The 27881-nt window shown below is 64.1% G+C and overlaps 2 protein-coding genes across 2 annotated transcripts; one reads left to right on the plus strand and one right to left on the minus strand.

The window, feature by feature from the left end:
• Positions 1-65: 65 nt before the first annotated feature.
• Positions 66-23184, plus strand: LOC123323688 (tuberin-like; the record flags this gene model as incomplete). The annotated part of the gene is made up of 29 exons (XM_044912143.1): positions 66-169; positions 536-617; positions 1574-1729; positions 2158-2274; positions 4730-4852; positions 5655-5761; positions 5937-6087; positions 7310-7432; positions 7882-8016; positions 9147-9336; positions 10165-10258; positions 10430-10532; positions 10760-10854; positions 12033-12161; positions 13540-13701; positions 14139-14291; positions 14391-14503; positions 14982-15194; positions 16289-16492; positions 18419-18549; positions 19001-19497; positions 19739-19814; positions 20072-20158; positions 20901-21087; positions 21399-21538; positions 22412-22490; positions 22567-22658; positions 22764-22862; positions 22949-23184. Coding segments are annotated over 29 exons (4113 nt in total), but the record flags the coding sequence as incomplete, so codon positions are not given.
• Positions 23185-23226: 42 nt separating this feature from the next.
• LOC123323687 (polycystin-1-like) lies at positions 23227-27875 on the minus strand. The gene is made up of 10 exons (XM_044912142.1): positions 27767-27875; positions 27210-27349; positions 26770-26882; positions 26441-26588; positions 26242-26367; positions 25843-26017; positions 25405-25695; positions 25190-25324; positions 24806-25111; positions 23227-24710 (listed from the first exon to the last, which is right to left on the minus strand). The coding sequence occupies exons 1-10, from the start codon at positions 27773-27775 to the stop codon at positions 24243-24245; spliced, it is 1911 nt and encodes a 636-aa protein (XP_044768077.1). The 5' UTR covers positions 27776-27875; the 3' UTR covers positions 23227-24242.
• Between the last annotated feature and the right edge of the window lie 6 nt (positions 27876-27881).

A 27881-nucleotide genomic window follows, 5' to 3' on the forward strand; every position in this document is an offset into this window, starting at 1 on the left:
CATGAGTGTAGGAAAACCTCCTCGGGGCAGAGCAGCTCATTAACGCCAGGCTTTTTCTTCCACAGGAGTCCTCTCTCTTAAACTTAATAACCTACAGGGCGCAGTCAATCCATCCGGCGAAGGACGGCTGGATTCACAACCTGCAGTTGCTGATGGAGAGATTCTTCAGGTAGGGAGCCTTCGGGGGCCAGCCTGCCCCCTGGAGCCCAGGCTCGGTTCGGTCAGGGTTTTCCTTTCTCGTTCTTGGAAGGAGTGGGAGCAGGTTGGTCTTCCAGTAGGACAGAGTCCTCTGAGGCACCTGAGTGTGCTTGCTCCTGTGGAGTGGTCGTCTAGAAAGATGCTGCTCTGGGGGCTGAGCGCTCTGCCCCGTCGCCCTGTGTTTGGTCTGGATGTTGGCAAGCCACGCCCCATGAGGGCGGAGTCCGCAGTGGCTCTCCCCTGCCACAGAGGCGTGTGGGCCTGGGGCGCAGGGTGCAGAGTGAGCTGGGGCCTGGTGCCCCCTACCCCGGCCCCAGCAGGTGTGCCCTGCCCCCAGGAATGAATCCCGCAGTGCCGTTCGCATCAAGGTGCTAGATGTCCTGTCCTTCGTGCTGCTCATCAACAGGCAGTTCTATGAGGTACGAGTTCTGCTGGGGGGTGTGGGGGGGGATGCCCTGGGGTCAGTGGGCTCAAGGGGTGGGGTCTCTGCAAGCCTCCTGGGTCTGCCCTGGACTTGGGGTCCAACAGGTGCCTTTCTGTGGCAGGCTCTCTTAACAGGCTTGGTTCACGCCCTGTTTGCGCACTTGGATGTTCATTCCTGCCTCCCGCCAGGCCTATGCTGGGCCTAGAGTCGCGGGGCTGCCCTCAGGGATCGTGGGCCTGCTCAGGACCTAGAACAAAAGTTCTGAGCAGAGTCTCCTGTAGGGAAGTTTTCTTTTCGTTTTTGTGCTCACACTCTCTAGTCCCAGCCCAACCACTGTGGTTCCATGTCTTGCCTTCCTCTCTACTGTTGGTTCTTTTCCTCCAGTCTGTCATTTATTTGGTCTGTGGCTAGAGTCCATCCTTCAGACACGTTTGCATGCCCCTTGCTCGCATGCCCGTTCCCCTAGGAGCTGCACTTCAGGCTCTGTGTGGCTTCAGGGCAGCCTCACCAGCATTTCTGGTGTTCCCAGCACCGGTCTGCCCACTCCTTCCCTCTTAGCCTTCCTTTTTCCTGTATCTCTGTCCCTTGGAGTCCAGTTCAGTGCTGCCTCTTCCAGGAAGCCCCTCTGGGTTCTCAGCTTCCTCATGTCAGGGTCGGTCTTGTCCTGCTCTCTGCTGCTGTGGTGCTTTGTACCTGCCTCTGAAAGCTGTCATCACACTGCCCATCACAGCGGACCCCGTGATGTCAGGGACAGAGTCTTCCTACCCCAGGCGCACGCACATGGGGGCCCACCGCTGTGACATCGAATGGGCAGCAGCTAGCCAGGACACTCGTTGGTGCATCGGGCCTGTGGGCCCGGGCCCCTGAGGGGCTGTGCAGAGCGCCCCTCAGGTGCTGCCACATCCCTGCCCCACGTGACTCACCCCGCCCCCCCGGCTTGTGCTGCCACAGGAGGAGCTGATCAGCTCAGTGGTCATCTCCCAGCTCTCCCACGTCCCCGAGGACAAAGACCCCCAAGTCCGGAAACTGGCCACCCAGTTGCTGGTGGACCTGGCCGAAGGCTGTCATACCCACCACTTCAACAGCCTGCTGGACATTGTGGAAAAGGTGAGGGCCGCTCGAGCCCGGGGCTCTGGGTACCTGGGCTGCCAGAGGGGCCCCAGTTTATGGCCAAGCCCCACCACAGCACTGGCCCCTGGACCTCCTGTCCCCATTCTCCGCAGAGCGATGGGCTGTGTCCCAGGCAGGGCTCCCCTCCCAGCAGGGATGTGGCCGGGCTGGCACTGGGGCGGGTCCTGGGAGACACCTGTGGCCGTGCCCCACGGGAGCTGGGCTGGGCACTGGGGCTTGGGCGCATTGTCCTTCTGCATAACTAGCGTGTTTTTCTCTTAACTGTGAAATACACGCTTTCTGAACGGTCCCTCAGGTGTGTAAAATGCAGCTTTTGAGAAGTAAAGGAGAAAGTATTGGGTCTGACCAGTGCCGCTGGAGGGAGCCCCAAGCCAGGGAGCTGAATCCACATTTTCTCTCTAAAGGTGATTGCCCGCTCCCTTTCTCCACCCCCTGAGCTGGAGGAGAGAGATGTGGCGGCGTACTCAGCCTCCTTAGAGGATGTGAAGACCGCCGTCTTGGGGCTCCTGGTCATCCTTCAGGTGGGCCTCTGCTCTTCTGGGAGGGCGCACCAACCAGGCGCCCCTTGGAATGCTGCTCTGCAGGGACACGTCTCTGGGAGACCAGGGCAGTCCCTGGGGGTCGCAGATGGCAGCCCGGTGTGACCCGGACTCCTTGTCCCAGCATGGGGGCTCGTGAGGGCTGCAGGGCCAGTCTTTGCAGAGATGCCCCCAAGCTAGGGCTGCTCCCTCCCCCACTGCCAGCTCTCACCACCGCTGCCGAGGTGGGGAGGCCTGCTGTCCGTTTTGGCCCTGTGGTTGCGGGATGATTTTAGTAGCTTTGTTGAGAGATACAGTTCACGTACCAGAGAATTGATGCACTTCAAGCGTGTAATCCAGTGGATTTTCCAGTATCTCCACAGACTTGTGTGGCCATCGCTGCATCACTGCAACTTTAGAACGTCTTCATTCCCCAGAAGGGACTCCACACCCATTAGCAGTCCCTCCCCATTCCCCCTCGGCACCCTGGCCCCTGGCAACCACCAGTCCACTGTGTGTCCTGTGGATCTTCCTGCTCCAGACGTTTCATAATGATGGACTTGTGCAGTGTGCACTCTGAGTGTCTCAAGGCTCACCTGGCTGGTAGCAGGGCTCAGTGCTTCGCTCGGATGGCTCGTCGTCCCTCGTGTGGATTTGCCGTCTTTGCTTATCGGTTCCTGTGCTGACGGACACTGGGTGGCTCCACCTTTGGGCCACTGTGAATCCCACCACGGTGAACGTCCGTGCGCCAGTGTGTGGACATGGGTTTTCACTTCTCTTGGGTGCACGCCTGCGAGTGGACTTGCCGGCTCGGATGGCGACCCTGGGCGTAATCATTCGAGGAGCGGCCAGACTGTCTTCCACAGGGGCCGCTCCATCTCCGGGAGCAGTGCGCAAGGCTGCCCTTCCCCACGTCCTCCCCAGCACGCGGATCTTGTGCTTCTCTGGAGCGTAGCCAGGCCGCTGTGCGTAAAGTGCTGCTCCCTGTGGTCTGGTCCGCATGCCCCTCGTGAGGAGGATGAGCACCTCCTCCGGTGCCTGTTGGCCATTTGTATGTCTTCTTTGGGGAAACGTCTGTTCGGATCTTCTCGTTTTTTAACGGGATCATTTGTCTTTTTACTGAGTTGTGAGAGGACTTTGTGTGTCGTGGATGAGTTTGTTGTCAGGGCTTGGCGCTTGCCTCCCTGCACCACGGCCGGCCTCCCGTGCTCCCAGGCCCGCCTGGGCCCCTTCATGCCCCCGGCCGGCCCCTGCCTGGGCTCTGCTGCTGGCCGCCAGGCCTGTCACTGACTCTCCGCGTCACAGCGTCACTCAAGCTCACAGGCCAGCATCAGTATTACATAAAATGTAGTATTTGAACCACTGGCCTCAAATGCTGCTTGTTCACACAGTGTCTCCTAACACTTACACGGGATGGTTATTTCCTGGTGCAGAAGTTTGAAGTGTTTGCAGAAAGCTGGCTGGCACCTCCGTGGCCTTCCGTCACCTCCGTGGCCTCCTGTCACGGGAACCCGGCCCCCTTTAGACCTCTGGTGGGTGAGGGAGTGCGCTGGCCTGAGCGAGCCCAGACTCCTGCCTCTGAGAAGCTGGGAAGGTGGTCCGTTGCCCTCACTTGGAACTCCAGCCCTGCAGACCGGGGGCCACAGTACCACGCTGTTGGCTAGCTGAGGCGAAGTCCTGGGTCAGGCGGTTCTTGTTTAAAAAGTAATCTGCATCCGCGTGAAACACACAAGTAGGGTGAACATAGCGACGACTTAGACTGCATTTGTCTTTCCTGCCAGAACAGGCAAGCCCGGCTGTAGCTGTCCCTGCGGTGCTTTCTGAATAGGCCTGAGCATTGTGTCCAACTCCCACCACCCCCTCTCTTTTTTTTGTTAATTTTTCTTGAACAAGAACACCAATGATCTATGTTTTAAGGCCCCGCTGCTCTCCTCAAGAGTACCACAAGCCATGGAGGGGTCGCTCTGGCTGCGGCTGGACCCCCAGCTCCTGGCCAGCCCATGCCACCTCGCGGCGCCCCCCACGCCAAGGTCTTACCTGGCCTCTCCTGGGCTCACCTGTCAGGGAGGGGGCTCGCTGTGGGGATGACAGGCCTGGATCACGCCCTGGAGCCCGTGGGGCCTCGCTCACCCCTGGTCTGTCCTGCTCTGCAGGTGGCAGGAGAATGTGCTTTCGGCTCACGGGTCCCCGTTGCACATGTCGCAGAGATTTATTAGTGGGTTCCCTGCTACTGACACGAACATGTTGTTTTTGATTTTTTGCCATAACAGTGTGCACGTGTGGGAGCGTCCACGGGATAAAGTCCCGGGAGCGGAGTTAGCAGCCTGAAGGCTTTGTGTGTTGTCCGGTCACTCCGGAGAGCTCGTCCTGTTCCTCTTCTCCTGGGCACCGGGGCGCTGGCTCCCTGGCTGTCTTTCAGCCTCCTGCCCTCAAAGTGACCGGCACGCTCTCTCTGCAGACCAAGCTGTATGCCTTGCCTGCCAGCCACGCGGTGCGTGTGTATGAGACGCTCGTCAGCCACATGGAGCTGCACTACAGGCACGACTATGCCCTGCCCATCGCAAGCAGCATCCGGCTGCAGGTATGACGGGGCCGGTGGCCGTCCGCGGCTCTGGGCGCCCCCGCTGCCGCTCACGGCTGGCCATGGCCAGCTTCCTGGGGGCCTGGTAGTGCCCGCAGGGACCCCAGGCTGGGGAGGTGGCAGGGGGCCCAGGAGGGGTCTCCTGCAGACTATTCCGTCCTCTGCACCGGCTGTGGCTGCAGCCTTGCCAGGACCTGCTGCCCTTCCCCTTGTCTGTGTCCGCGGGCCTCTGCGTGCTGGGCTGAGCCAGGCGGTGGCCCCGGGCGTGGGCGGAGATGGGATTCCATCGCTTTCAGGCGACACAGCCCTGTCAGCCCTGGGGCCGCGGTCTGTCGGTGGCGGGGCGAGGCCACACGGGGCAGAGCACACGGCTCGCGGCTACCATTGTAGATGTTGGCACCAGGTTGAGCGGAGGTCACTGGGACGGAAGTCTTGGTCCCTTCCAGAGCCTTTGCGCGGTGGGGCAGCTGTCCGTCATTTGTGCAGCGTGGTTAAGTGACCTGTCGTTCATTGGAGGATGTGCCGGTGGCCTGAGCACAGTTGTGTTTTCCGGCACTCGGGGGTGCGGGGCGCTGCCCGGTCAGGGTGCGGGCCGTGCTGCCCCTGTGTCCTGGGGGCAGGCCCTGGGCGCTGCGGGAGGAGGCCGGGAACGGCCGTGTGGTAGCACCCGCGCTGCTGCGGACGCGGAGCAGTTGGGATGTGTGTGCTGTTAGCGGGCATGGCCTTTCCCAGAGAGGCTGGCGTGTGAGTGGACGGGCCCGGCGTTGGCCCTGCTTCGCTGGACCTCGCTTTCTCCCCACAGGCCTTCGACTTCCTGCTGTTGCTGAGGGCCGACTCGCTGCACCGCCTCGGCCTGCCCAGCAAGGATGGGGCCGTGAGGTTCAGCCCTTACTGTGTCTGCGACGCCATGTGCGTGTCAGCCGTGCCCCCAGCTCCAGGCCGGGGAGCTAGTCCTTCCCTGCCCCGGGGGTGCCCATGGGTCTGAGGGACGTCCCGCAGCCGACCGATGGCAGTGTGGGGCAGCCGGGGCGCCCATGCTGGTTCCTACCTGCGGCCTCAGTGCTTATCCCGCCTGCTTCCACAGGGAGCCGGAGAGGGGCCCGGAGAAGAAGGCCAGCGGCCCCCTGTCGCCTCCCACCGGGCCGCCTGGCCCCGCGCCTGCAGGCCCCGCGGTGCGGCTCGGCTCTCTGCCCTACTCCCTGCTCTTCCGCGTCCTCCTGCAGTGCTTGAAGCAGGTGAGCCGGCCGGTCCCTCCGCCGCGCCGGGCACAGCTCCGGTCCTTGTGTCAGCCACGTCGGGGGTCCGCTGTTGGCGTGCGCGCTGCCGCCCCATGCCTATGGCGGGTTCTGTAACCATTTGTAGCCGTGTGCGGCCCGTCATGTGGAGCTGGGCATGGAGCTGAGGACGTGTTCCCACCTCTGGGAGGTGGCTTTGGTGTAAGATGAAGGTGTGTAGAGGGATAACGAGTCATTGGATGACGTGCATCAGGTGGAGGCAGAGATGGGCTGTGTGCAATCAGGGGGGTGCAGTCACCTCTGGTTGGGGGCACCTGGAGGGCCGAGTGAGGCCCTGAAAGGCAGGAGAGGTTCCGGGGCAGGACAAGCAGAGCCTGGAGGTAGGGTAGGTGCCGGCAGAGACGTAGCTGGGGCCGCACCGCGGAGGGGCAGGGTGGAGGCCTGTTTCCGCACGGGCCGGCGAGAGAGGCCACGTGGTCAGTGGTGTGCCGCCACGGGGCTGGGCAGCCTGTGCTGGCCTAGGTCAGCCCTGGAGGGCCACATGCAGGGAAGCGGCTTCTCCTCGCCGGGGGCACCAGGCGTTGGCACCGAAGGGGGCTGTCAGGCACTTCGTGTGAGAGTTTCAAGGCCTCTGAGTCCCAGGCTCAATCTGGGGAAAGGCTTTCAGGACTCACGACCATTGGTGTCACTTATGGACTGTGGTCTCCCCCGATGAGGTGGGGAGGACTCACCAGGCAAGTTCTAGTGGGAGCCACAACCACGTCCTCCTCATTGCGGTGGCCCTCAGTGGATTTTGGTCCTGGAGCGGGTTCTTGGGCTTGTGCTTATTCAGGAACACATGCTGCTTTTCCCTTGGAGTTAGGATACGGGCTTTTCTCTTGCTATGCATTCATGGTGCCCTGGATGGGCATCAGTGTCCTGGGCAGGCAGCCTGTGGGTCACTGGCGGGCACGTGGGGAGGGTGGGGCAGGTGTGGGAAGTTCAGGGCCAGCTCAGGGCAGAGAGGCGCTACTGGCTGTGCCTGGGCCTCCCGCTCAGCCTGGCATCTGGAGGGTGCAGCTGATGTACAGCAGGGAACTTTCTCAGAGGAACACGTGCTCCTGTGGGGACAGAGGGGGTCCAGAGGCCTTGCAGCTGCCTGGCTGCACACAGCTTGAGGCTCTGAGAGCGCGTCTTCCCCTGTAGGGCGCGACCGCCCCCTGAGCGGCCGCTCTTCCTGCAGGAGGCGGACTGGAAGGTGCTGAAGCTCGTGCTCAGCAAGCTGCCCGAGTCCCTGCGCTACAAGGTGCTCATCTTCACGTCTCCGTGCAGCGTCGACCAGCTGTCTTCCGCCCTCTGCTCCGTGGTAATGCCGCCCCTCGCGGTGGGGCTACCTCTAGTGCCTTCCTGCCCCGCCCGTGAGGTCCTGGGAGGTCACGTGTGGACGCATGAGAGGGCAGTCCCGTTCAGACACAGATCCCTATCTGCAGTGCAGATCCTGCCCTTGAGGCCCCGTCCTCCCTTCCTTGCTCAGGGGGCAGGAAATCGGAGATCTCCGTGAAGGGCTTGAACTCACCATCTGAGTGTGCTGTCTTGACTCCTTTCCCCTCTCTTCCTCACCGGGGTTTCTGGGACACGTGTGCCCCATTTCTTGTCTGTCCCTGGCCACTGGGTGTGGGCATGCTCCCATGTCTGAAAAGGCAGACCCTTGGCCAGAGAAGGATGTAGGAAGGCCCCCCACCCGGGCTCTCGGCCACCTAGCACTCGCCCTCTCCTCACTGCCGGGCGTGCTGCCACCTGAGCCCTGGTCTTCAGCTTTCAGGTCCCAGAACCCTGGAGCGGCTTCGAGGCACCCCAGAAGGGTTCTCCAGAACCGACCTGCATCTGGCTGTGGTTCCCGTGCTGACGGCGCTGATCTCTTACCATAATTACTTGGACAAAACCAGACAGGTACCCGGTGGGAGAGGGATAGGCGAGCCTGCTCCGCAGGATGTTTGCGTCAGCCAGCCCGGCCGGACGTTTTCCGCATCACCCGGGGGGCCTGGGCCCTCTGCTGCCCTCCCACACGTGGCGGCATCTTTTCTTTCTATGGAGCGTTGCCTGGCTTCGGGACGAGCGCTGGGCCTGTGTTGAGAGGCTGGCAGCGGGGCCCAGGGCGCCTGACTTCCATCTGCCTGCGCCTCTGCCGTCAGCAGGCACACAGCAGCTCCCTGATAACGCGCTGCTGGGCACATCCACCGTGTCCATTAGAGTCCCAATGCTTCTTGGTCAGCCGGCCGTCTTTGGTGAGAGAACAGAAGTCTTGGAGAGGTCGGCTAGTGCCCTCGGGGTCCCAGCCAGCAGGGAGAGGGGCCTGCGCTAGACTTGGGCTGCTCGGAGCCAACGGCAGCGATGTCTGGAGCTGATGCCCCGCGCCCGTCCGCTGCCCCGCCTCCGGGCGCTCCTGTGCCGCTTGGCCTGGTTCTTCCTGGCCGCGCCCTGTTGGGCAGCTGGCCGCCTGGGCTGAAGGTGTCCCTAGGACCCCCGGAGCCTGGAGTGTGTCTGAGGGATGGGGCTGGCTATGGGAAACTTAGTGGTCCGTGGGGCCTTGAGCTACAGGGTTTGCCCAGAGCCTATGGCCCGAGCTGCACTTGTCTCCTGCTGGGCACGGCATGGCGTCTTCACGTGGGAGGCCGCCTGGAGTTGAGTGGGCCTGGTGGCCTTGCTGTGTCAGGCAGAACCTCCCCTGTCATAAGGCCAACCAGTGGGGGGATGGGGCCCATAACTAAAGAGGTAATGGGCCCAGCGCGTTCTGGCTCCAGGATGGGCTGAGGCGCCGGGGCGGCCGGCCACTGTTGGTGGGCAGGAAGCATCAGGGAGTGCCTGACCACAGCTGCCCCACTGTCCGGTCACCTCAAGAGGGCTCAGCTCCTGGTGCTGTGCTGGTTAGGGGCTCAGGGACCTGGGATGAGGCAGCTAACCCTGCTAAGCCTTGATCTTGTTTTCTGTAGAACATTCCGGAGTGGGTGAGGGGAGACCTGTCTGTGGGCAGGGGCGGGGGCGTGGCGGGCTGGGTCTGAGGCACCCATGCTGCCCCACAGCGGGAGATGGTGTACTGCCTGGAGCAAGGCCTGATCTACCGCTGTGCTAGCCAGTGCGTCGTGGCGCTGGCCATCTGCAGCGTGGAGATGCCCGACATCATCATCAAGGCGCTTCCCGTCCTGGTCGTGAAGCTCACGCACATCTCAGCCACGGCCAGCATGGCCATTCCACTCCTCGAGTTCCTGTCAAGTAAGCGTCTGGCTCCCCTCCCGTCTCTGTGTGCGAGCAAGCGCACATGTGAGTGTGGGGCGGACCCTCGGGGTTGGGGCTGTCACTCGTGCTGGCTTTGCTGACCTCATCTTGCCGCCTCTCTTGGGATACAACTCCACGGAGCACCTGGGGTGTGCCATCCTCTGTTGCCTCGGGGCCTTTGCACTTCCTGCCCCTGAGCCTTGAATGCTTTCCTTTCTGGCTTTCCAGTGGCCGGTTCCATTCTTATACTCAGTGTCGGTTTAAACGGCCCAGAAGCCTCTCTGTTGCTGGACGCGGGTCCCTGCACTTGGGCTCTCACAGCCTCCTCTCACTTCCCCTCAGGACACACACCACAGCAGGGAGGGGCTTCCAGGAGCTCAGGGTGCCCTGCTCACCTGCCCCACTCACCCCCTCGTTCCCAGTACCCTAGTGCGCATCTGGCCCTCAGCAGGGCGGTGACAGGAGCAGAGCCGGGCCACCAGCGCTTCTGCAAAGAGACACGTAGGACCTCTGCTGCACATTCTTTTTGTTTATAGCCTTTTAAAGATGTAAAAACCATCTTTAGCTCATGGGTCACACGAGTGCTGGCCGTTGGCTGGATTTGGCCTTGGGGACCATAGTTTACTAGCCCTTGGAATAGAGAGCCAAGGGTCAAGGGAAGGTCATGTTCAAGGGGGCTGCAACCTTCAGTCCTTTGCAGCCCTCTTAGGTCAGGGTGGCCGCGCTGGCTTTCAGGAGTAGCACAGGCCCCTGGCGACGGCAGGCGTGGGCCTGCGTCTGCCCGGCCCGCCCGCGCCCCCTCACCCTTGTGCCCTGCTGTTGCAGCTCTGGCCCGGCTGCCCCACCTCTACCGGAACTTCGCAGCTGAGCAGTACGCGAGCGTCTTTGCCATTTCCCTGCCTTACACCAATCCCTCCAAGTGAGTGCTGGCCCGTCCCTCCCGCCCACGGCCTGGGCCAGCCTGAGGCCTCTTGCAGCCGAGAGCCATGCTGGTCCTTGACCTCCGATGGGCCTGTGGCCTTGGGGCCTCTCTTCTATGCTCGGCCTCGGGGCCCCATCAGAGCCGCCTCACTTCCCTTTCTTCTTGCAGGTTTAATCAGTACATCGTGTGCCTGGCCCATCACGTTATAGCCATGTGGTTCATTAGATGCCGCCTGCCCTTCCGGAAGGATTTTGTTCCCTTTATCACTAAGGTAGGCCAGCGGAGGCCAAACCCATAGTTAGGGTGGGACCCGCTTTGCCGTTGGCTGTCTGTGGCTGGGGCATGGAGATGTCGGGAGCCAGAAGTGGGCGTCGTTAGGTGCCGCGCTTGCCGAGCGTGGCCTGCTGGGACGCGGCGCACTGCAGGCAGGCTCACGGAGGGAAGAACCAGGGGGGTCAGTCCCCCTGCCGATGGCTCAGGTCTGCTCCACTCCGCCAGGGCCTGCGTTCCAACGTCCTCCTGCCCTTCGATGACACCCCTGAGAAGGACAGCTTCAGAGCTCGAAGCACCAGTCTCAACGAGAGGCCCAAGAGGTGCGGGCCTGCGGTGCGAATGGGGCGCAGCGGGGCGGGTCTGCGAGCGTGACCTGTGACCGGCGTGGTGCACATAGGGTCTGGGCTGGCCTGCCGCCCCAAGGCCGGCCGGCGGCACTGGGATGTGGCTGGGGGATGTCCCTTTTCAGACTGTGCTGGGCACCAGGGGGTCCTGGCGTAGAGGCAGGGCCTGTGGAGGCCCTTAGCGCCCTCATGTAGCTGGAGGAGCAAGCTGTTGCCCACCCAGCTGGCCCCCGTGGCCTGCGGTGTCGCGGAGCCCATGTGCTGGACTGTGGCCAGGCCTGCCTGAGCCCCTGAGTGCAGACTCACAGAGCTGGGAATCGGGATGCTAGCTGTAGGGTGCCTGGGCCCAGCTCCACCGGATGGGCCGAGGGTTGCGTCAGGGCAGTGGTAGCTCTTGAGAGGCCGAATCCCTGGCCTGGCTGGGGTGGAGCTCCGGGGCCCTATGGTCAGCCCAGTCTTGGGCCGGGGCTGCCCGTCCTCCCGAGCTTGCTCTCCACCCCTGCTGAGCAGGGGCCATGCTCCTCTGGACCCCGTCACAGCCGCTTTTGCCAGATCTGAGAGAACTGTGCTAGGCCTCGTGTCTTGTTTGCATCTCCTACGAACGGCGACTCCTCTTTCTGTCCCCGCCTTCCCGCCCAAGCTTTTCAGTTCTCCCTTGGTGGGGATACGGCATTTTCCAGAATGACCAGGTCAGCGTGACCTAAAGTCAAAAGCTGGCTTCTCAAGCTCCCAGTAGCTGGGTGCCAGGGGCCTTGAGCTAAGAACCGGCCTTTTGAGTGGTGACCTTCAGGGCCTTGGGGCGTCCCGGCCCCTGAGCGGGGTGGGTGGGGCGCCTGGTCAGCACAGCCTGGAATCTGCCGTGCATAGTGCTCCATACATGTTTAATTTGCACTAATGTTCTTTGTTTTGGTTCCATGCGTGAAACTTGACTTTTTGTCAATCACGTTTATGACATGTATTTTCATGCATTTTTATTTTCTGTTTCTTCCCCCTGCTAACTGGCCTCTGGCATGGTTTTTTGTTCATCTCACCCTCGGGCTCTCCATCCTGACCCTGTGGCCTGTGACCTTTCCTCCTTCTCCCTCCAATGGCTTGTTCTCCCCTCCCGGGAGCTGGGCTCTCTGGGGCTTGGGCCTTCCTTCCTCACCTGGTAGTTTGAGGATAGCCAGACCCCCCAAACAAGGCTTGAATAACTCTCCACCCGTGAAAGAATTCAAGGAGAGCCCTGCAGCCGAGGCCTTCCGGTGCCGCAGCATCAGTGTGTCTGAACATGTGGTCCGCAGGTAGTGGGCTCCTTCGGGCGGGGGGCTCAGGCCCTGGAGCAGGGCCCGCGAGGCGGCCCTGCCAGGCGGGAGTGCCCGGGGGGCGGTGCATGGGGCTGCTTGCATGAGCTCGTCGCCTGCCCACGCCCTCCCTGGCCGGAGCTGGAGGAGAGCCCAAGGGGCAGCCCTTGGTCCAGGGGAGCCTGGAGGTGAGGGGTGGAAAGGTTGCATTCTGTCCCCAAGCCTCGTCCGAGCACGGGCTGGCTGCACGGCCTCCTCAGAGGCTGGCCTGGGAGCCTGGAGCAGGGCTGTAGCTCTGAGAAAGCCAGGTGTCCGGTGGCAGCTACCCGCAGGCCTGTCCCCGGAGGTAAGGGGCCTTCGCATATTAAAGCGGCGCCCACGCAGGTTGGGGGAGGAAACGCATTCTAGGGTTTGGCTTTCCTATTCTCTTAAGTGGACTTTAACCTTGAACTTTCTTTTAGTAGAGGGCTGCTTTCTGTTGTAGCTGAAAGGGAATGGTGGGGGGGGGGGGCTCTGTACAGAGCAGCAGGGGTGGGGGCCAGCCTGGGAGGAGGCGGGGGCTGGGGAGGCCTGAACTGTCGAGGGGCGCGGCCTCGGTCACTCCCCCCTGCCGTGTCTGAGCGCAGGTGTGGGCTCTGGGGGTCACTGTTTTGCGCCGACCAGGCTAGGCTGCACTGAGCTGGGTGGGGGGCTGTGTCCTCCCCAGGAAGTCCCTTCAGGCCTCCGAGTCCGAAGCTCGGAGACCCACCTCCTCACCGCTGCCTGGCTTAGGCTCCAGCCTCAGGCTGGCCTCTGCCGAGTGGGGTTTGACTGGGGGGATGGGGACAGCGAAGCTTTCAGCTCTTTTCTAGCAAATTCTTTAACACAAGCCAAACATGGCAAAGGGTCGGTGAAATTTCGTATCAGAATTAAACCTGCATGAGCCTCTTCTCCTGGTCGCTGGGTGCCTGTGGGGCCCCGGGGGCCTGAGTTGAGGGGGAAGAGCGGCACACAAAGCCCAGACCCTCCCTGTCATCGGGAGGTGGCCCTGTGGGCAGAATGCAATCTTTGTGTCTCTGCATGACTAAACTGTTCTGCCACCAAGCCATCCCCTAACTCTCTTGTGCTTCGGTGAGGGGACGTCGGTCTCTATCCTGTCTCCTGAGCCTCTGCTCCGACAAGTGGGACTGGGTCTCTCCTGTGAGGCCCTGCTCCTCCTCTTTCTGGGACGATGTGTCCTCGCGGTTTGCCACACTGTGGCTCGACTGGCCGTGCGCCCTGGTGGGGGGTGTGTGGGCGCAGCCCTCCCAGCACTTGCATGCCTCGAGCTTTGGCCCCTGGTGGGAGATGAGTCGCCCTGACTGGTCCCTGACCTCGCGGGGGCCCCTCCCTCCAGCAGGATCCAGACGTCCCTCACCAGCGCCAGCTTGGGGTCTGCAGACGAGAATTCGATGGCCCAGGCTGATGACAACTTGAAAAATCTCCACCTGGAGCTCACGGAAACATGTCTGGACATGATGGCCAGATACGTGTTCTCCAACTTCACAGCGGTTCCCAAGAGGTGCGGGCCGGGCCCCGGGGCGGGAGGCCAGCGCCTGGCTCGGCTTCTGTCACCGAACTTGGCAGCGGTGGCAGCAGGCGAGGCCCCGGCCAGGCTGCTCTGCACATCGTGGGGCCCCACTCTTCTGGGGACCAGGGCCCACCTCAGTCTGCATACCTTTGAAACCAAGATGCCCAGGGCGCCTGGGTGGCTCAGTTGGTTGGGCAGCTGCCTTCGGCTCAGGTCATGATCCTGGAGTCCCGGGATCGAGTCCCGCATCGGGCTCCCTGCTCAGCGAGGAGCCTGCTTCTCCCTCTGACCCTCCCTCCTCTCATGTACTCTCTCATTCTCGCTCTCTCAAATAAATAAATAAATCTTTAAAAAAAAAAAAGAAACCAAGATGCCCATTCAGAGAGCCCACGGTGGGTGAGGTGTCGGCTGACGCTCTTGTTTCTCAGGTCGCCTGTGGGCGAGTTCCTCTTGGCTGGCGGCAGGACCAAAACCTGGCTGGTTGGGAACAAGCTTGTTACCGTGACAACAAGCGTGGGGACTGGGACCCGGTCGCTGCTGGGCTTGGACTCAGGAGAGCTGCAGGGTGGCCCCGAGTCGAGGTGACTGTGCCTTCCACCCCCTGCCCGGCAGGCCTTGACAGCGGCCGTCCTGGGCCCAGGCACCTCAGTCACGCTCCACACGGACCCTTCTGCCCTCAGCTCGGACCCTGGCACGCACGTGAGACAGACCAAGGAGGCGCCTGCCAAGCTGGAGTCCCAGGCTGGGCAGCAGGTGTGCCGTAGGGCCCGGGACCGGGTCCGCTCCATGTCCGGTGAGCCTGGGCCCCACCCTGCCTCCTTCACAGGTGCCTGTGGGTCCGCATGCTCGCAGGGACTGCTCGGAGCCTGGGGACAAGGTGGTTGACCAACTGGGGTGTTGTCTCTGTGAGCCCTGGCCACGGGGCTGTGTAGTGGGGGGCGTGCCTTCTCTACAGCTGGCCTGAGGCCCCCTCGTGGCCGTGGGTCTATTCCTCGTGGCCAGTGTTTCCTGGGAACCGTTGGCTGCCCTGGTTCTCGGCCCAGCTTGCCCCTGGAGCTTCTCTTTGCTGCAGCTGGAATGAGATGTGGTCCGACCATGGCCCCTTCCTACTGCCCTGGGTCCACTGAGCCCGACCCCGTACAAGGGCCGCACCCAGGGAGAGCTGAGCTGCCTCCGGTCGCCGGGCCCTGGGCGGAACAGCCGGTTTCGGGCTGGTGGCTCTGCATTGGGCAGGTGGTGGTCACTGGCACTCTTGCCCTTCTCTTCCTCAGGGGGCCACGGCCTTCGTGTTGGTGCCCTGGACACTCCAGCTTCCCACTTCCCAGGTGGCCCCACCTCCCCGGGTGCACAGACAGCACTCGCCAGCAAGTCTGAGAGGGCGTCAGCTGGTACCCAGTTCCCAGTACAGGAGAAGACGAGCCTGGCAGCCTACGTCCCCCTGCTGACTCAGGGCTGGGCAGAGATCCTGGTCCGGAGGCCCACAGGTACGGAGGGGCCTGCGCTCAGCATGCAGGGGCCTCTGCCAGGGCTTGAGTTACCCGGCAGTGAGTGGCAGGCACACAGGGCCGAGCGAGTCTCTGCTCTGTGACTTCTTGAGCTGAGTGCCAAGGGGAGTGGCGAGGGGCAATCCGGGCGGCTAAGCGGGAGGGCCTCCCTCACAGAGCACTGTGGCCTGGGGGCCTTCAGCCACAGATACATTCGTGTATTCTCGTGCGCCCAGAGCCTGGAGTCCTGGGTCACTCTTGTGGGTCTGTGTCCTGTCTCTTCTTGGAAGGGCTCAGGGGATTAGGGGCCATCTCTGTGGCCCTGTTTTACCCTAATGAGCTGTTTTCTGAGCTGCTGGAGGTCAGGAGTCCGATACATGGATTTTGTTGGACACGACCCTGCCTGTAATGGGTATTACAAAAACTTAAACCAAGGCCTAGGACCTGAGACCTGCTTTGGGCACAGTGTGGTGAGCGGTGACAGAAGAGGGCTGGATAGGAGGCCCCGAGGAGCCTCGAGTGCGGGCAGAAGGGCCGCGGGTCCTGGCTCCGGGCGGGGAACAGGCAGGGGGCAGGTGGGAGACTGGATGAGGAGGCCCAGGCAGGGCAAGAGGAGGTGGGTCGGGTTGGGTGAGATGCTCGGGATTGGAAGACATTCAGTGTGGAAGGTTGATTCAAAGTGTGGGTTCCTGGGCCTTATGGGGAGAGGGACAGAGCCCAGAAGGCCCCCCATTCAGGCTTCTCCATGGCGAGGCCTGGGGCTTTGAGATGCCTCCGCCAAGCCTGGCCAGGACCTGGGAGCTGCCCTGGGGTGGAGAGTGGTGTGCGCTGAGACCCCTCCTCATGCATGAGGCGGGTGACTGCTGCACGGGGGCTGCCCTAACCTGGGGGTCTGGGGCAAGCCATGGGCATGCCTTTGCCTGGGGCCTGTCCCCCTCCTCGTCACTCCCTGGTTGAGCGCAGGAACCCTGCTGAGCCCGGGCACGTGCCCTTAAGGACAGTGGCGGGGGGCGGGGGGATGGGCTGCCCCGGGAGCTCCGGGAGGGGATGGGGTGGTTGGATGCCTAAAGGGTGCTGCCTGTGCGCCTCCCCAGGGAACACCAGCTGGCTGATGAGCCTGGAGAACCCACTCAGCCCCTTCTCCTCGGACATCAACAACATGCCCCTGCAGGAGCTCTCCAACGCGCTCATGGCCGCCGAGCGCTTTAAGGAGCGTCGCGACACAGCTCTGTACAAGTCGCTGTCGGTGCCGGCGGCGGGCTCAGCCAAGCCCCCCCCGCCCCCGCGGTCTAACACGGGTGAGTGCCGCGGGAAGGCAGCTTTGCGCCCCCCGCCCCGTGGGGCCGCGCTGGAGCCAGCTCCCTGAGCTCTCCTTGTCGCTGGCACAGCCTGGCGTTCGGGAGCGGGGCCGGCTCCTACAGAAGGGCCCCCTTCTTTAGAGATGTGCCGCTCGCAGAGGGGCAGGCAGGTGCTTCCAGGGTGGACACTTCAGAGCCCTGCACGCCCTGTGGCCTGCACTGTCCTCGGCGTGCCCGTGGCCCCAGGAGGGCAGCCGCACTTGCGCTTGGGTCTGGGTTTGGATGCGCCGAGCACAGCTAAGCCTGCCTGCGCGCTCTTGTGCCCTTGCCTGGCGGGGCTGGTGCGCTCCTTCCGGGCCACCCTCCGGCCTTCCCTGTGACCCCACATGGCGCTTCGAGGCCCAGGACCTCTGCTGGTGAGGAGGAGGGCCGCCCCCCTGCAGCAGCGCGGAGAGCCGGGAGCCGCCCGCTGCCGGCCGGCCGCCGCTGGCCCTCCGCTCTCTCCCTCCAGGCTCGGGCTCTGTGCGGGACTAGCGCTGCCTTTCCTCTCTGCTCGACTGTGCGCAGTCTGTGCTGCTGCTGACCGGCCGTGCGCGGTCTTCCTTGCAGTGGCCTCTTTCTCCTCCCTGTACCAGTCCAGTTGCCAAGCAAAGCTGCACAGGAGCATTTCCTGGGCAGGTATTCGTATATCTCTTTAAGGAAGGCGCCGTTTGCCGCAGAGCCTTGCTCTGCCTCGTACTTGCTGCTCCCGCCGTCCCTCATGCGGTCATCCCTCCTCGACTCTGCCGGTGCCGCTCCTCACCCCCCAGATGCAGGGCCCCGACTTGCATGAGGACGTCTGTGCAGAGTGCCTGCGCTTGGCCGGTGGGCCCCTCTGCCTTGTGCCCTTGCCGGCTGAGCTCTGTGCCCCGCCAGATGGGCCCTCGCTGCCCCTTCTTCAGGCCTCGGGAGGTGACGTCGGGCCGCTGAGCCACAGATGCTCTTCGGGGCGAGCCTGGCCCTGCGGCTCAGCCGGACTGACCTTGCCCTGGCCTCTGGTGGTCTGACTGGCTTGGTGAACTCACAAATTGGGCTGTGTCTGCTTTTTATCATGGGCTGGCCCATTACCTCCAGGCCCTGGCGATGGCGGGGGTTGACCCGCACGGCCCTCTGGCCCACCTGGGCCCCCACGTGTGGGCAGGAGCTGATTCGGAAAGGGCAGCGAGCAGACGGGTTCTGGCAGGCGGCTAACAGACCGCGCGTGTGCAAGGGCTGTATGCGGGGCGGCCGTGGGCTGTGCTAACTCTCGGTGGCTTCTCACCCCCACCCCCGTCCTGACAGTGGCACAGGAAATGCTGCTTTGGGGCGTCGTGGCCTTTCCTTGGCGCTCCTGGCTCCGGGTTTCGCTTGGGCTCCGATGGCGCGTCTCTGCTTTCCGGAACGGGCTCCCCGTCTGTGTGTGCTCACAGGGGTTCCTCCCGCATCAGGCTTTTCCTCGGGTCCAGTCAAGGAGGGATTACGGCCTCCGCCTGTTCCTGGGAGCTGGTCTGGGCCCACCGCTCCTCCTGAGCTGAGGCCCCGTCTTAGATGGGGGCTCTTCCCTGGTGGGGGTCTGTGCTGCCCTTGCCCGTCTACCTCACTGAGCAGCAGGGGCGGGTTCTGTGGACCCTGGGATGCGGATCCCAGGGGCCAGATGCCCCCCTCATCCCCACCCTGGGAGCCTGTGGAGACGCCCTGTGACGGGGGCCACACCGCGCCCCTCCGTGCTCTCCTGCAGCTGACTTGATGGGGTGTGGGCGGCTCAGAGACACAGGCAAGGAAGGCCTGGGGTGAGGCTGTGGCGGGGCCCACTGCGCTCTCTTGCTGGGGAGAGGCTGGTACCTCTGAGGCCATGTGAGCTCCCAGGGGCCGGGCCAGCACCTAGGAGCCCCATCTGTGTCCTCCCAGACTCGGCGGTGGTTCTGGAGGAGGGGAGCCCGAGCGAGACTCATTTGTCCGCGGAGCCCATGGAGTTGGAGGACTTTGAGGCGACGCTAGGCACAGACCAGCGCAGTGACCGCGCTGAGGCTTACAGCAGGGTGAGTGCCTTGGGGCGCCGGAGCTGCCCGAGGTGCCCTGGGGGTGCTCGCCCCTGGGAGCGGGAGGAGGGTACTGTGGGAGGAGGGACAGGGCCTCGCTCCAGGCTCCGCGGCGCGCACGGACTTGCTCAGAACTTTGGCAAGTTTTTTGCCCCGCTCCCCTTGTCATTTAAAAAAAGGCTAGCTATCTTTCCTAGTCAGTGCTGCGTGGACAGTCTGGGGTTCCCCAGCGGGCCCTGCAGATTGACAGCTGCTGGTTGTCGGTGTTCCCTGCTCGGTGTGGGGCACCGGCAAGTGCCATCCTGGGGGAGAGGATGCAGCCGTCCGCTTGCTGCTGAGGGGCTCTGTGGCCCTGCCAGGGGGGTGGGGGGGCTTCATCGCCTCCAAGTGAACCCCTGGGTGTGCTCGCTGGTATCTCCTGACGGAGGTCCCGTGGACTCCTTCTTGGCAGTCATCTTCAAGCTCCAGCCAAGAGGAGAAGTTCCCTGCAGAGGAGCTGGCGGCTCGAGGAATCCCCATCGAGCGGGCTGTCTCTTCCGAGGGCGCCCGGCCTTCTGTGGAGCTCTCCTTCCAGCCCTCCCAGCCCCTCAGCAAGTCCAGCTCCTCGCCTGAGCTGCAGACCCTGCAGGACATACTTGGGGACCCTGGGGACAAGACTGATGTTGGCCGGCTGAGCCCTGAGGCCAAGGCCCGGTCCCAGTCCGGGATCCTGGACGGGGCAGGTGCCTCCTGGTCAGTCCCAGGCGAAGAGAGCCAGGGCCGGGGCCCCGCGCAGCCCGAGGGTCCCTTGCCTTCCAGCTGCCCCCGCTCCCCCAGTGGCCTGCGGCCCAGAGGCTACACCATCTCTGATTCGGCCCCATCACGCAGAGGCAAGAGGGTAGAGAGGGACGCCTTCAAGAGCAGAGCTGGGGCCTCCAATACTGAAAAGGTGCCAGGCATCAATCCCAGGTGAGCCTTGCCCTCTGGGGCTGGAGCTGCTAGAGCTTTTGGATGGTCCCCATGGGGACGTGGTGCCCGAGGGGCCCTGCCACAGGCTGGGCTGCAGGTCACGTGGCCTCGGCCCTGTGGCTGGTTGGAGCCACAAGAGAGGCTCAGGTCTGCTGCCCTGTGCATGGGCAGACGGTACTGGCCGTGACCCCGACCTGGCCCGCAGCTCCCAGGCCAGCCCTCCCCGTCTTTCCTCCTGCAGCTTTGTATTCCTGCAGCTCTACCATTCGCCTTTCTTTGGTGACGAGTCCAACAAGCCCATCCTTCTACCCAATGAGGTGGGTGGGTGCCTTCTCTCCCTTGCGGGTCCCCCTGGAGCCTGGGTGGGGGGTGCCGTGGGATGCCCTAACTCTTAGCGGTGGTGGCCATAGCCTAGGCTTGCGGAAGGTACAGCCTTGGCTCCCTGGGGCAGCCTACAGTGACCTACCCGCGTGAGGAGAGCCCTCCCTGGAAGGGCATCCGGCTGGGGCTGATGGTAGGGCTGGTGGCAGGGGACGGCCTCCGCCCAAGCTCAGGCAGGGCTCTGTGGCTACAGTCCTTCGAGCGGTCAGTGCAGCTTCTCGACCAGATTCCATCCTACGACACGCACAAGATTGCCGTCCTGTACGTGGGAGAAGGCCAGGTGAGGCTCCTGGGTGTGAGGGTGGAGTTGTGTGGCCTTCCTGCCTGGGGTAGGGGTCAGGGTCTGCGCCCTGGTCCGCCACAGAGCTCAGTCACTGCATGAGCTGCCACGTGGCCGGTGCTCAAGGAGCCCTATGCCAGGTACCATTCCAGTGCCAGGGACACGACAGGAATGACAGGTGAGTGTTTGAGCTCGTGGTGCCCAAGGGAGTGCCAAGCACTGTGGAGGTGGCGGCAGGTGCTGGGATCCCGCAGGTTTGATCCTCGCATTGGGGATCCAGGCGTGGAGGAAGCGAGGGACGGGAGTGTCCTGTGCGGGAATGGCAGGTGCGGCTGGCTGGTGCCTTGTCCACCGCGTGGGGGATGGGAGGTGGGGCAGGGAAGTAAAGGGGAGGGCGGATGTGGACAGCGGACGTGGACAGCCTCGTGGGCCATTCCCAGGGAGGTGGGCGGGCCGTGAATGGTTCTGAGCAAAGGGTTCGAGGTGACTCGGCCTAAGCGTCCAGAGCATCCCTCTGGCTGCCGTGTGTGAGAACCGATGGAAGGCGGGTGCTGACGGTCCCTGTGAGGGGCAGGGCTGGGGCCTGGGGCTGGGATTCCGAGGACTGCCGGGCTTCTGGATGTGTTGGGAAGGTCCCGTGGAGCACATTGGCTGGGAGTGCAGGACGGCCTTGCACAGACTCGGGGCCCCCGGGAGCCGTGGGGGGAGGGGCGGCTGCCAGCGTGCTCCTCCCTGCCCACAGAGCGACAGTGAGCTGGCCATCCTGTCCAACGAGCACGGCTCGTACAGGTACACGGAGTTCCTGACCGGCCTGGGCAAGCTCATCGAGCTGAAGGACTGCCAGCCCGACAAGGTGTACCTGGGGGGTCTGGATGTGTGTGGGGAGGACGGCCAGTTCACCTACTGCTGGCACGACGACATCATGCAAGGTACGCGCCCGGCCACGCCGCTGTCACTGTCTGCCGTCAGGCCATGGGCGGGGCCGAGGGCCTGCCTTCACCTGTCTGGGCGTGCAGGCAGCGAGGGGGCTGGTGGCTCTGCTTCCGGAAGCTGTACTTCCAGAAGCTCTGCCCTCGGGGAGAGGGATGTTGTGCTGCCGGCCGGCCAGGCCCTGAGAGCCTCTGGGGAAGCCAAGAGGTGTCCCCCCACCCCGCTCCCCTCCCCGGCCCCACCGACACCAGCCCCACCGACACGAGCCCCGAGCAGCCCTTGTGAGTGCTTGGCCGGGTCCGCCTTGCAGCTGTCTTCCACATTGCCACCCTGATGCCCACCAAGGATGTGGACAAGCACCGCTGTGACAAGAAGCGTCATCTGGGCAACGACTTCGTGTCCATTGTGTACAACGACTCTGGCGAGGACTTTAAACTGGGTACCATCAGAGTGAGTGGGGGTGCTGGGGGCGGGCCCGGGCAGGGTCAGCGTCCTGGCAGCAGGGGCCCCGGCCTCCCGTGCAGACCCCCCTGGGATCCAGCATCCTTCTCAGGAACAAGGACGGGGACAGTGGCCCCATCGGTTTCCCACGGAAGCCGGGGCACCAGCAGTGGCGTCGTGGGGAGTCGCAGAGCTGCTGTGCACGCGTATTTAGCGGGCTGTGGGGTGCCCAGGAGGTGCTCTGTGTCTCCGGAGGGGCTCCGAGTCTGTCTGCCCGGCACCTCCTTTGTGCACCCACGGCAGCTGGGGTCAGTCTCTGTGTCACCATCTTTCTCAGAGGACGCCGCTAGGGCGGGAGGCGGGCTGACTCCGGGAGACTTGTCACGGGGTGTGGGGGGGATATGCCACACAGCTGTGAGACCGGGGAGTGGGGAGCCCGGGGCGGCCCCAGCGGCGAGGGTGCCGGTGCTCAGAAGTTCGTGGGTGTGTTCTGAACACAGCGGGGAGCCTCGGGCAAGGTCACTGGACAGAAGCCAGGAGCAGGCAGGGGTGCAGAGCTGGGGGCTGGGCACATGCCGAGCTCCTTGTGCTGCTCTTGGGTGACAGGCAGGTGGCAGCCGGAGCCACAGGGAGGGGAGGACAGGGGCTGCGGACCTATCTGCAGTCAAGACTGAATCCGAACTCGGGTGGATTCAGTGGTTGGGAGCCAGATGTGGAGGTGGGGTTTTGAGAGGGAAGGCAGCTATGCCCCTAGGTCCGGTGGGAAGGAGGGTGTGAGCAGAGCCCAGGCTTGTTCAGGTAGCAAGCCACCCGCCCCAATGGGGTAGGAAGTGGTGGACAGCGGTCCTCGGGGCCAGGTGACCTCTGCTCTCGTCTGGGCAGGGCCAGTTCAACTTCGTCCATGTCATCATCACCCCCCTGGACTACGAGTGCAACCTGGTGACCCTGCAGTGCAGGAAAGGTGAGCCGCGGGGTGTGGGGGGGGCGGGGAGGCACTCGGGACCCTGAGCCCTGGGGTGAGCTCTGTTTCTCCCCAGACATGGAGGGTCTCGTGGACACCAGCGTGGCCAAGATCGTGTCAGACCGCAACTTGCCTTTTGTGGCCCGTCAGATGGCTCTGCACGCAAACGTGAGTGGAGAGGATGGCCCAGGGGGCAGGTAGGAAGGGCCCACAGGTGCGACCCCACGGGGGCTCACCACTCCCCCCTCTGCCCCCCCTGCCCACCCCCCCCAGATGGCCTCACAGGTACATCACAGCCGCTCCAACCCCACCGACATCTACCCCTCCAAGTGGATCGCCAGGCTCCGCCACATCAAGCGGCTCCGCCACCGGGTAGGGAAGAGGGGACCCAGACCCCCTGTGGTGGGTGGGTGCCCCCCTACCTTGGGGCTGGCTGCTGAAGTTCCTGTCTCCTGCAGATCCGGGAGGAAGCTCACTACTCCAACCCCAGCCTGCCCCTGATGCAGATGCACCCCCCGGGCCACGCCAAAGCCCCTGCTCAGGCACCGGCAGAGCCCATGCCCACATATGAGACGGGCCAGCGGAAGCGCCTCATCTCCTCGGTGGATGACTTCACGGAGTTCGTGTGAGGCTGCCCCTCGCGGACGTGTGCGCATGAAATAAAGCCGCAGTGCCTCCTGGCCCGCGTGGCTCACACAGATGCAGTCAGCCAGCTGGTTTATTTGACTTTGTCCGGTGGGGATGGAATCAAGGCTATAGCTTGGGCAAGGTCCCCGTGGGGGCCCCCCCCCCCCCCAGCCGTGGTACGGGGCCTGTCTGGGCCACCCACGCCATCACACACGGTCTTGTGTTCACCTGCCCCAGCCCCAAGAGCCAGCCCCCGGGGAGGGCTCTTTCCACCTGACCACCTTGTTCTTGCCCTTGTCCTGCTCCTCACCCAGACCTGGCACCAGCAGGTCTGGGCCCTGCCTTCTTGCTGCGCAGCTTCAGGCACAGAACAAGGCCCCTGGGGCGGGGGGGAAACAGAACTGCCTAGGAGGGGACTGGGCCCTTCTAACAAGCCTCCCCTCTCAGCACCTGTCCCAGGCCGGCCCTGGCCTTCCGGTCAGGCGGGAGGGAGGCCTGCTCTGCCGTCCCCGCTGCCCCTCAACGTGGGTGACCGTGGGCACTGGGCTGCTTCAGCTAGCGGGGCCCTTGGCCCTAATGAAAAATAGAGCGACGTACAAAAATATATACATTTTAACCCCATATAAATTACTGACGATAGACACACATATGGCAGCGGAAGGGGAGTGCACTCAGCAGGGGCATAGGAGAGGTAATAACTTAGTGGGGAAGACCACGGGAGGGGCAGGTTCCCTCCCCGAAGCCTGGATCCTTAGCAAAGGGGAGATGTCTGCCCAGGAGGTGGGGCCGGGCACAGCCCGCTGTACCTGAGGACTCCGGTAATAAATTAGCATCTCAGAGGCTGGGCACTTGGCCCAATACTGCTGTGTCCTCCCATGGGGAGCTGGGGAGGGGACCCTGGGTCCTGGCTGCCCACATGGCCTCTTTAAAGTGCTGAGAGCCCCCCCAGAGAGAGCGGCTGCCTCCTCCCAGGGGGACCTTCGTGCAGCTCTCCTGCCTGGCCCGAGACCTTGAGGGCGGCAGAAGTTAATACTGAGCGGTGGTGTCTGCTCCGGCTCCTTCAAGAAGCCGGAGTGAAGCCACAGACCCACCCCAGGGAAGGGCTATGAACCCAGGGCCCAGGGGTTAAGTGCTGCTGGGGTGGACCTTGTTCTTAGCCCGCAGGGAAGCCCTGCTGGGGCCAGTAGCCAGGCCCATGCCTCGGCTGGCCCGGGCAAGACGGCTGGGCAGGGCTGGCCGCAGGTCTGAGGAGGGGCTGCGGGGAGGGGAGGCTGGGGGACCAGTGCTCCTGTGGCCCTGCAGGCTCTGCAGCCTTTGCTCCAGCTGGTAGACGTCCTCTGTGGCCTGGTTCAGTCGGTCGAACTGGGTAAGGAGGGCCTCGAACACAGCTTGGAGCCGCGAGGGCTCGGGCTCCCCCCGTGGGCCCAGCCGGCCCAGGCCCCCACTCAGCGTGTCCAGCTGGCTGGAGGAGGTGGAGGGCCGTGAGGTGTCAGAGCCCCCGCTGGGGGGCGGTGCATCTGGGGAAGACTTGGAGCCCCTGGAGGAGCGGGAAGGCAGCGGCTCCATCCCTTCGAAGCGGACTTTGTGGCGGAACTGGGGGCGGCACAGGGGCTCGGTCAGTCCGGCTGCACCCTGGGCTCACCTGGGCCCAGGGTGCGTCCCTCTCCCCCCCACTGGGCCGTACCCACCTCCTTAACCTTGCTGAAGCCCATCCAGAGGCGCAGCCTGCGTAAGAAGAGCTCGACCATCTCATAGTCCTGTGGCTCCCAGGCTGGTCGGTAGAGCTCCCCACGCAGAGCATGGTACCGCCACCGCAGAAGGACTGCTCCCAGCCTCAGGGCCCCCCACAGCCGCAGGGCCCAGAGCCCCGTGCACAGCAGCGGGGACAGGCGCCAGGATTCAGTAGGGCACAGGGCAGGAGCCCCGGACCCAGGGCACAGCACCAAGAGGGCCTGGGCCGCACTCCGAAACGAATTCACGCAGGACGACACCAGCTGCACGGGAAGGGGGCGCGGGTGAGGGGCGCCTCCCGGGCTACACCACCCTCCCCCGCCGGCCTCACCGTCACCTACCAGAACGGCCAGCTGGGTGTAGGCCACGGCGAGCGCCACCAGGCCCACGGTGGCCCCCACCAGCTCCGGCAGGGCCCGGCATAGCGTCTTGCCGAAAACCGACCACTGGCGCACGAAGCGCAGCTGCTGTGCGGCCTGCGGGCAAGTGGGGTCAGCTGACCGAACCCCGCCAGCCCGGCCCAGGCCCAGCCAGCCCCCGCCGGCCCAGCCCTCACCTTGACCAGAAGCAGGAAGAGCAGCGAGGCGGCCAGGCCGCGAGCTGCGGCGCTCAGCTGCGCCACCTGCTCGAAGCTGGTGAAGCGGCGTGGGCGGCGGCGCACGAAGCGGGTCCACTGGCGGTCGGCGGCAACCAGCTGGGCCAGGCGCACGAGCGCCGCGGCCGCGGTCAGTGCCACCAGCAGCCACCGTGCCCAGGCCCCAGGCTGCACCGCGCGTGTACGCCCTTCCCTGTGCCACACGCGCACCTCGGCCACCGAGAAGTACAGCGCGAACAGCAGCAGGCTCACCTGCGGGGGCGGGGCCAAGACTGGCTGGGGCGGGGCGAGGGCGGTGGGCGGGGCCGGCGCCGGGAGGAGGGGGTGAGGGAATGGGGCGGGGCGAGCAGTGGGCGGGGCCTGCGCTGGGAGGACCGCGGGGGCGGGGCCGGCACCCACCGAGGTGAGCAGTGGCAGGGAGAGGCCGGCGCTCAGGCGCTGCAGCGGGAAGGGGCGCACACTGAGGGCGGTCACTGCGTGCCCGGCTGCAGGGAACTCGAGGCGCAGCGTGACGGCGGCGTGAAGCCCCACGGCCGGGCTGTAGCGCGTGAGCTCCACAAACACGGCGCGGCTCCTACGGGGCGAGAAGGGGGTGGGGTGAGAAGACCTGCGTGCCTTCCCGGAGGAAAGGGCTCTCGGGGCGGGTGATGCATGGACCCGGGAGGAGGTGGAGGCCGAGTGGTCAGTGAGGCTCGTCAGGAACGAATGGGGAGCCACAAAGGGCCGGTGAGGGCGGTGTGCCTGCCTGAGGTCCTGCAGGCGGATGGGGGGGGTGGCAGGGAGCTCAGACGACCGCACCTGTTGTCGATCCAGTTGTGCAGCTGCAGGAAGCCCAGCTGCGCGCGGCTCTCTTCCAGGCTCAGCCCCAGCTCCTGCACGTAGCCCCCGCTGTCGTACACAGCGCAGTAGCCCCAGGACCAGACACTGCTGACGAGGGGGCAGTGTTAGAGCCAGGCCCTGGCCCCGCAGGAACCCCGGGCGCGCCCTCCATGCTCACCCCAGCAGGTCTGGTGCAGAGTAGGCCCACGTCTCCGAGCCATTGTGGGCAGCACTCCCCCAGCCAATGCCATAGTCGCCGGTGCTGAAGGTGCCAGAGGCTGCAGAGCACGTGGGCAGCCCTGAGCCGGGAGGGTCTGGGCAGAGAGCTGCAGGGGATGAGCAGGACTAAACCAGGAGCACTTACTGTTGACCAGCTGCCTGGGCTGGGCCCAACATGATCGCCCCAAACCCTCCCTGAGCCCAGAAGGTGGAGGTCCTGGTTTCACAGATAAAGAAACAGCAAGAAGAAGGTAAAGGGCACATGGCAATCAACCAGAAGCCGCTCACCTTCTTGCAGCCGCACCTGACGCAGTCGTGGGGGCCCCAGCTCTGGGCTGGACCGGTTCCCGTGGATGTAGGGGAGCAGCACGTGCGACATCCACGGCCAGAACTCCTCAGACCTGCCCACAGACACAGTCACACGCTCCACCCCATGGGGCAGGCAGGTCAGAGCCCCAGAGAGCATCGCTCCTGCAGCCCCAGCCAACAGCAGGCTGCCAGGGCCACCCGGTGGCACAAGGGAAAGACTCGCATTCCCTCATCTTAGCCTAGTGGTATTTGGGGCAGGTAAGTGTGAGGGGGCTATCCTGGGCACCATATCTAGTCCTGACAACCAAAACTGTACCAAGACACTTGCCCACGTCCCCCGGGGACTGGGTTGGATGAAGGCCAGGAAAGATGGGACCTGGTTGGCATCAGCAGCTCCCTGCACTTGGGGGTGTCCGTACCGGGTGATGGCCAGGAAGGCCTGGCTGCCCAGCTCCTGTTTGATGGCACTCTGCAAGCGGTAGGCATGGTTGTGGCATGAGGCATCCCCGTGATTGGCCAGCAGCGTCACCAGCAGGAAGAGCATATACACCAGGAGGCTCTGGGGGCGAGGACAGCCCTGGGGTCAGCCAACCCCACTCGGGCCCACCGCAACAGAGCTGGCCAGCAAACTGCCCACGGCCAGGGTGCCTGGTGCCAGGAAGGCAGCCCAGACACCTGCTGATGCCCCGCCAGGGGTGGGGGGGCAGACACGGTCCCGCCGAAGGCTGAGACCACCCCCAGGGTCCCTAGAGGCCAGGCAGTAGGAAGCATTTGACCTGAGCATGAGAAGAGGCAGAGCAAGGATTGGGGTGGTAGGAATCGGGGGTGACGGAAGGCGGGGTGGGGCCAAAGGGCTTCTGTGGGGAGCCAAGGGCAGGTGTGAGGTTTTCGACAAAGGGAGAACCTACAGAAGACACTGCGCTGGCCCAGACGGGGGACAGGAGCACAGCTGCTGGTCAGCTGTGCCTGAGCTCACCCTCAGCATCCCGTGCAGCTTCTTGACCTTTCGGGCTTCCTCCTTTGCCAGGAAGAGCGCAAAGCCGTGGGGGGGCCGCACGCGGGGCACACGCTCGCTCACAGGCGTCACGGCT

Source organism: Neomonachus schauinslandi, unplaced genomic scaffold, assembly GCF_002201575.2.
Source record: "Neomonachus schauinslandi unplaced genomic scaffold, ASM220157v2 HiC_scaffold_201, whole genome shotgun sequence".
Lineage (NCBI taxonomy): Eukaryota > Metazoa > Chordata > Mammalia > Carnivora > Phocidae > Neomonachus > Neomonachus schauinslandi.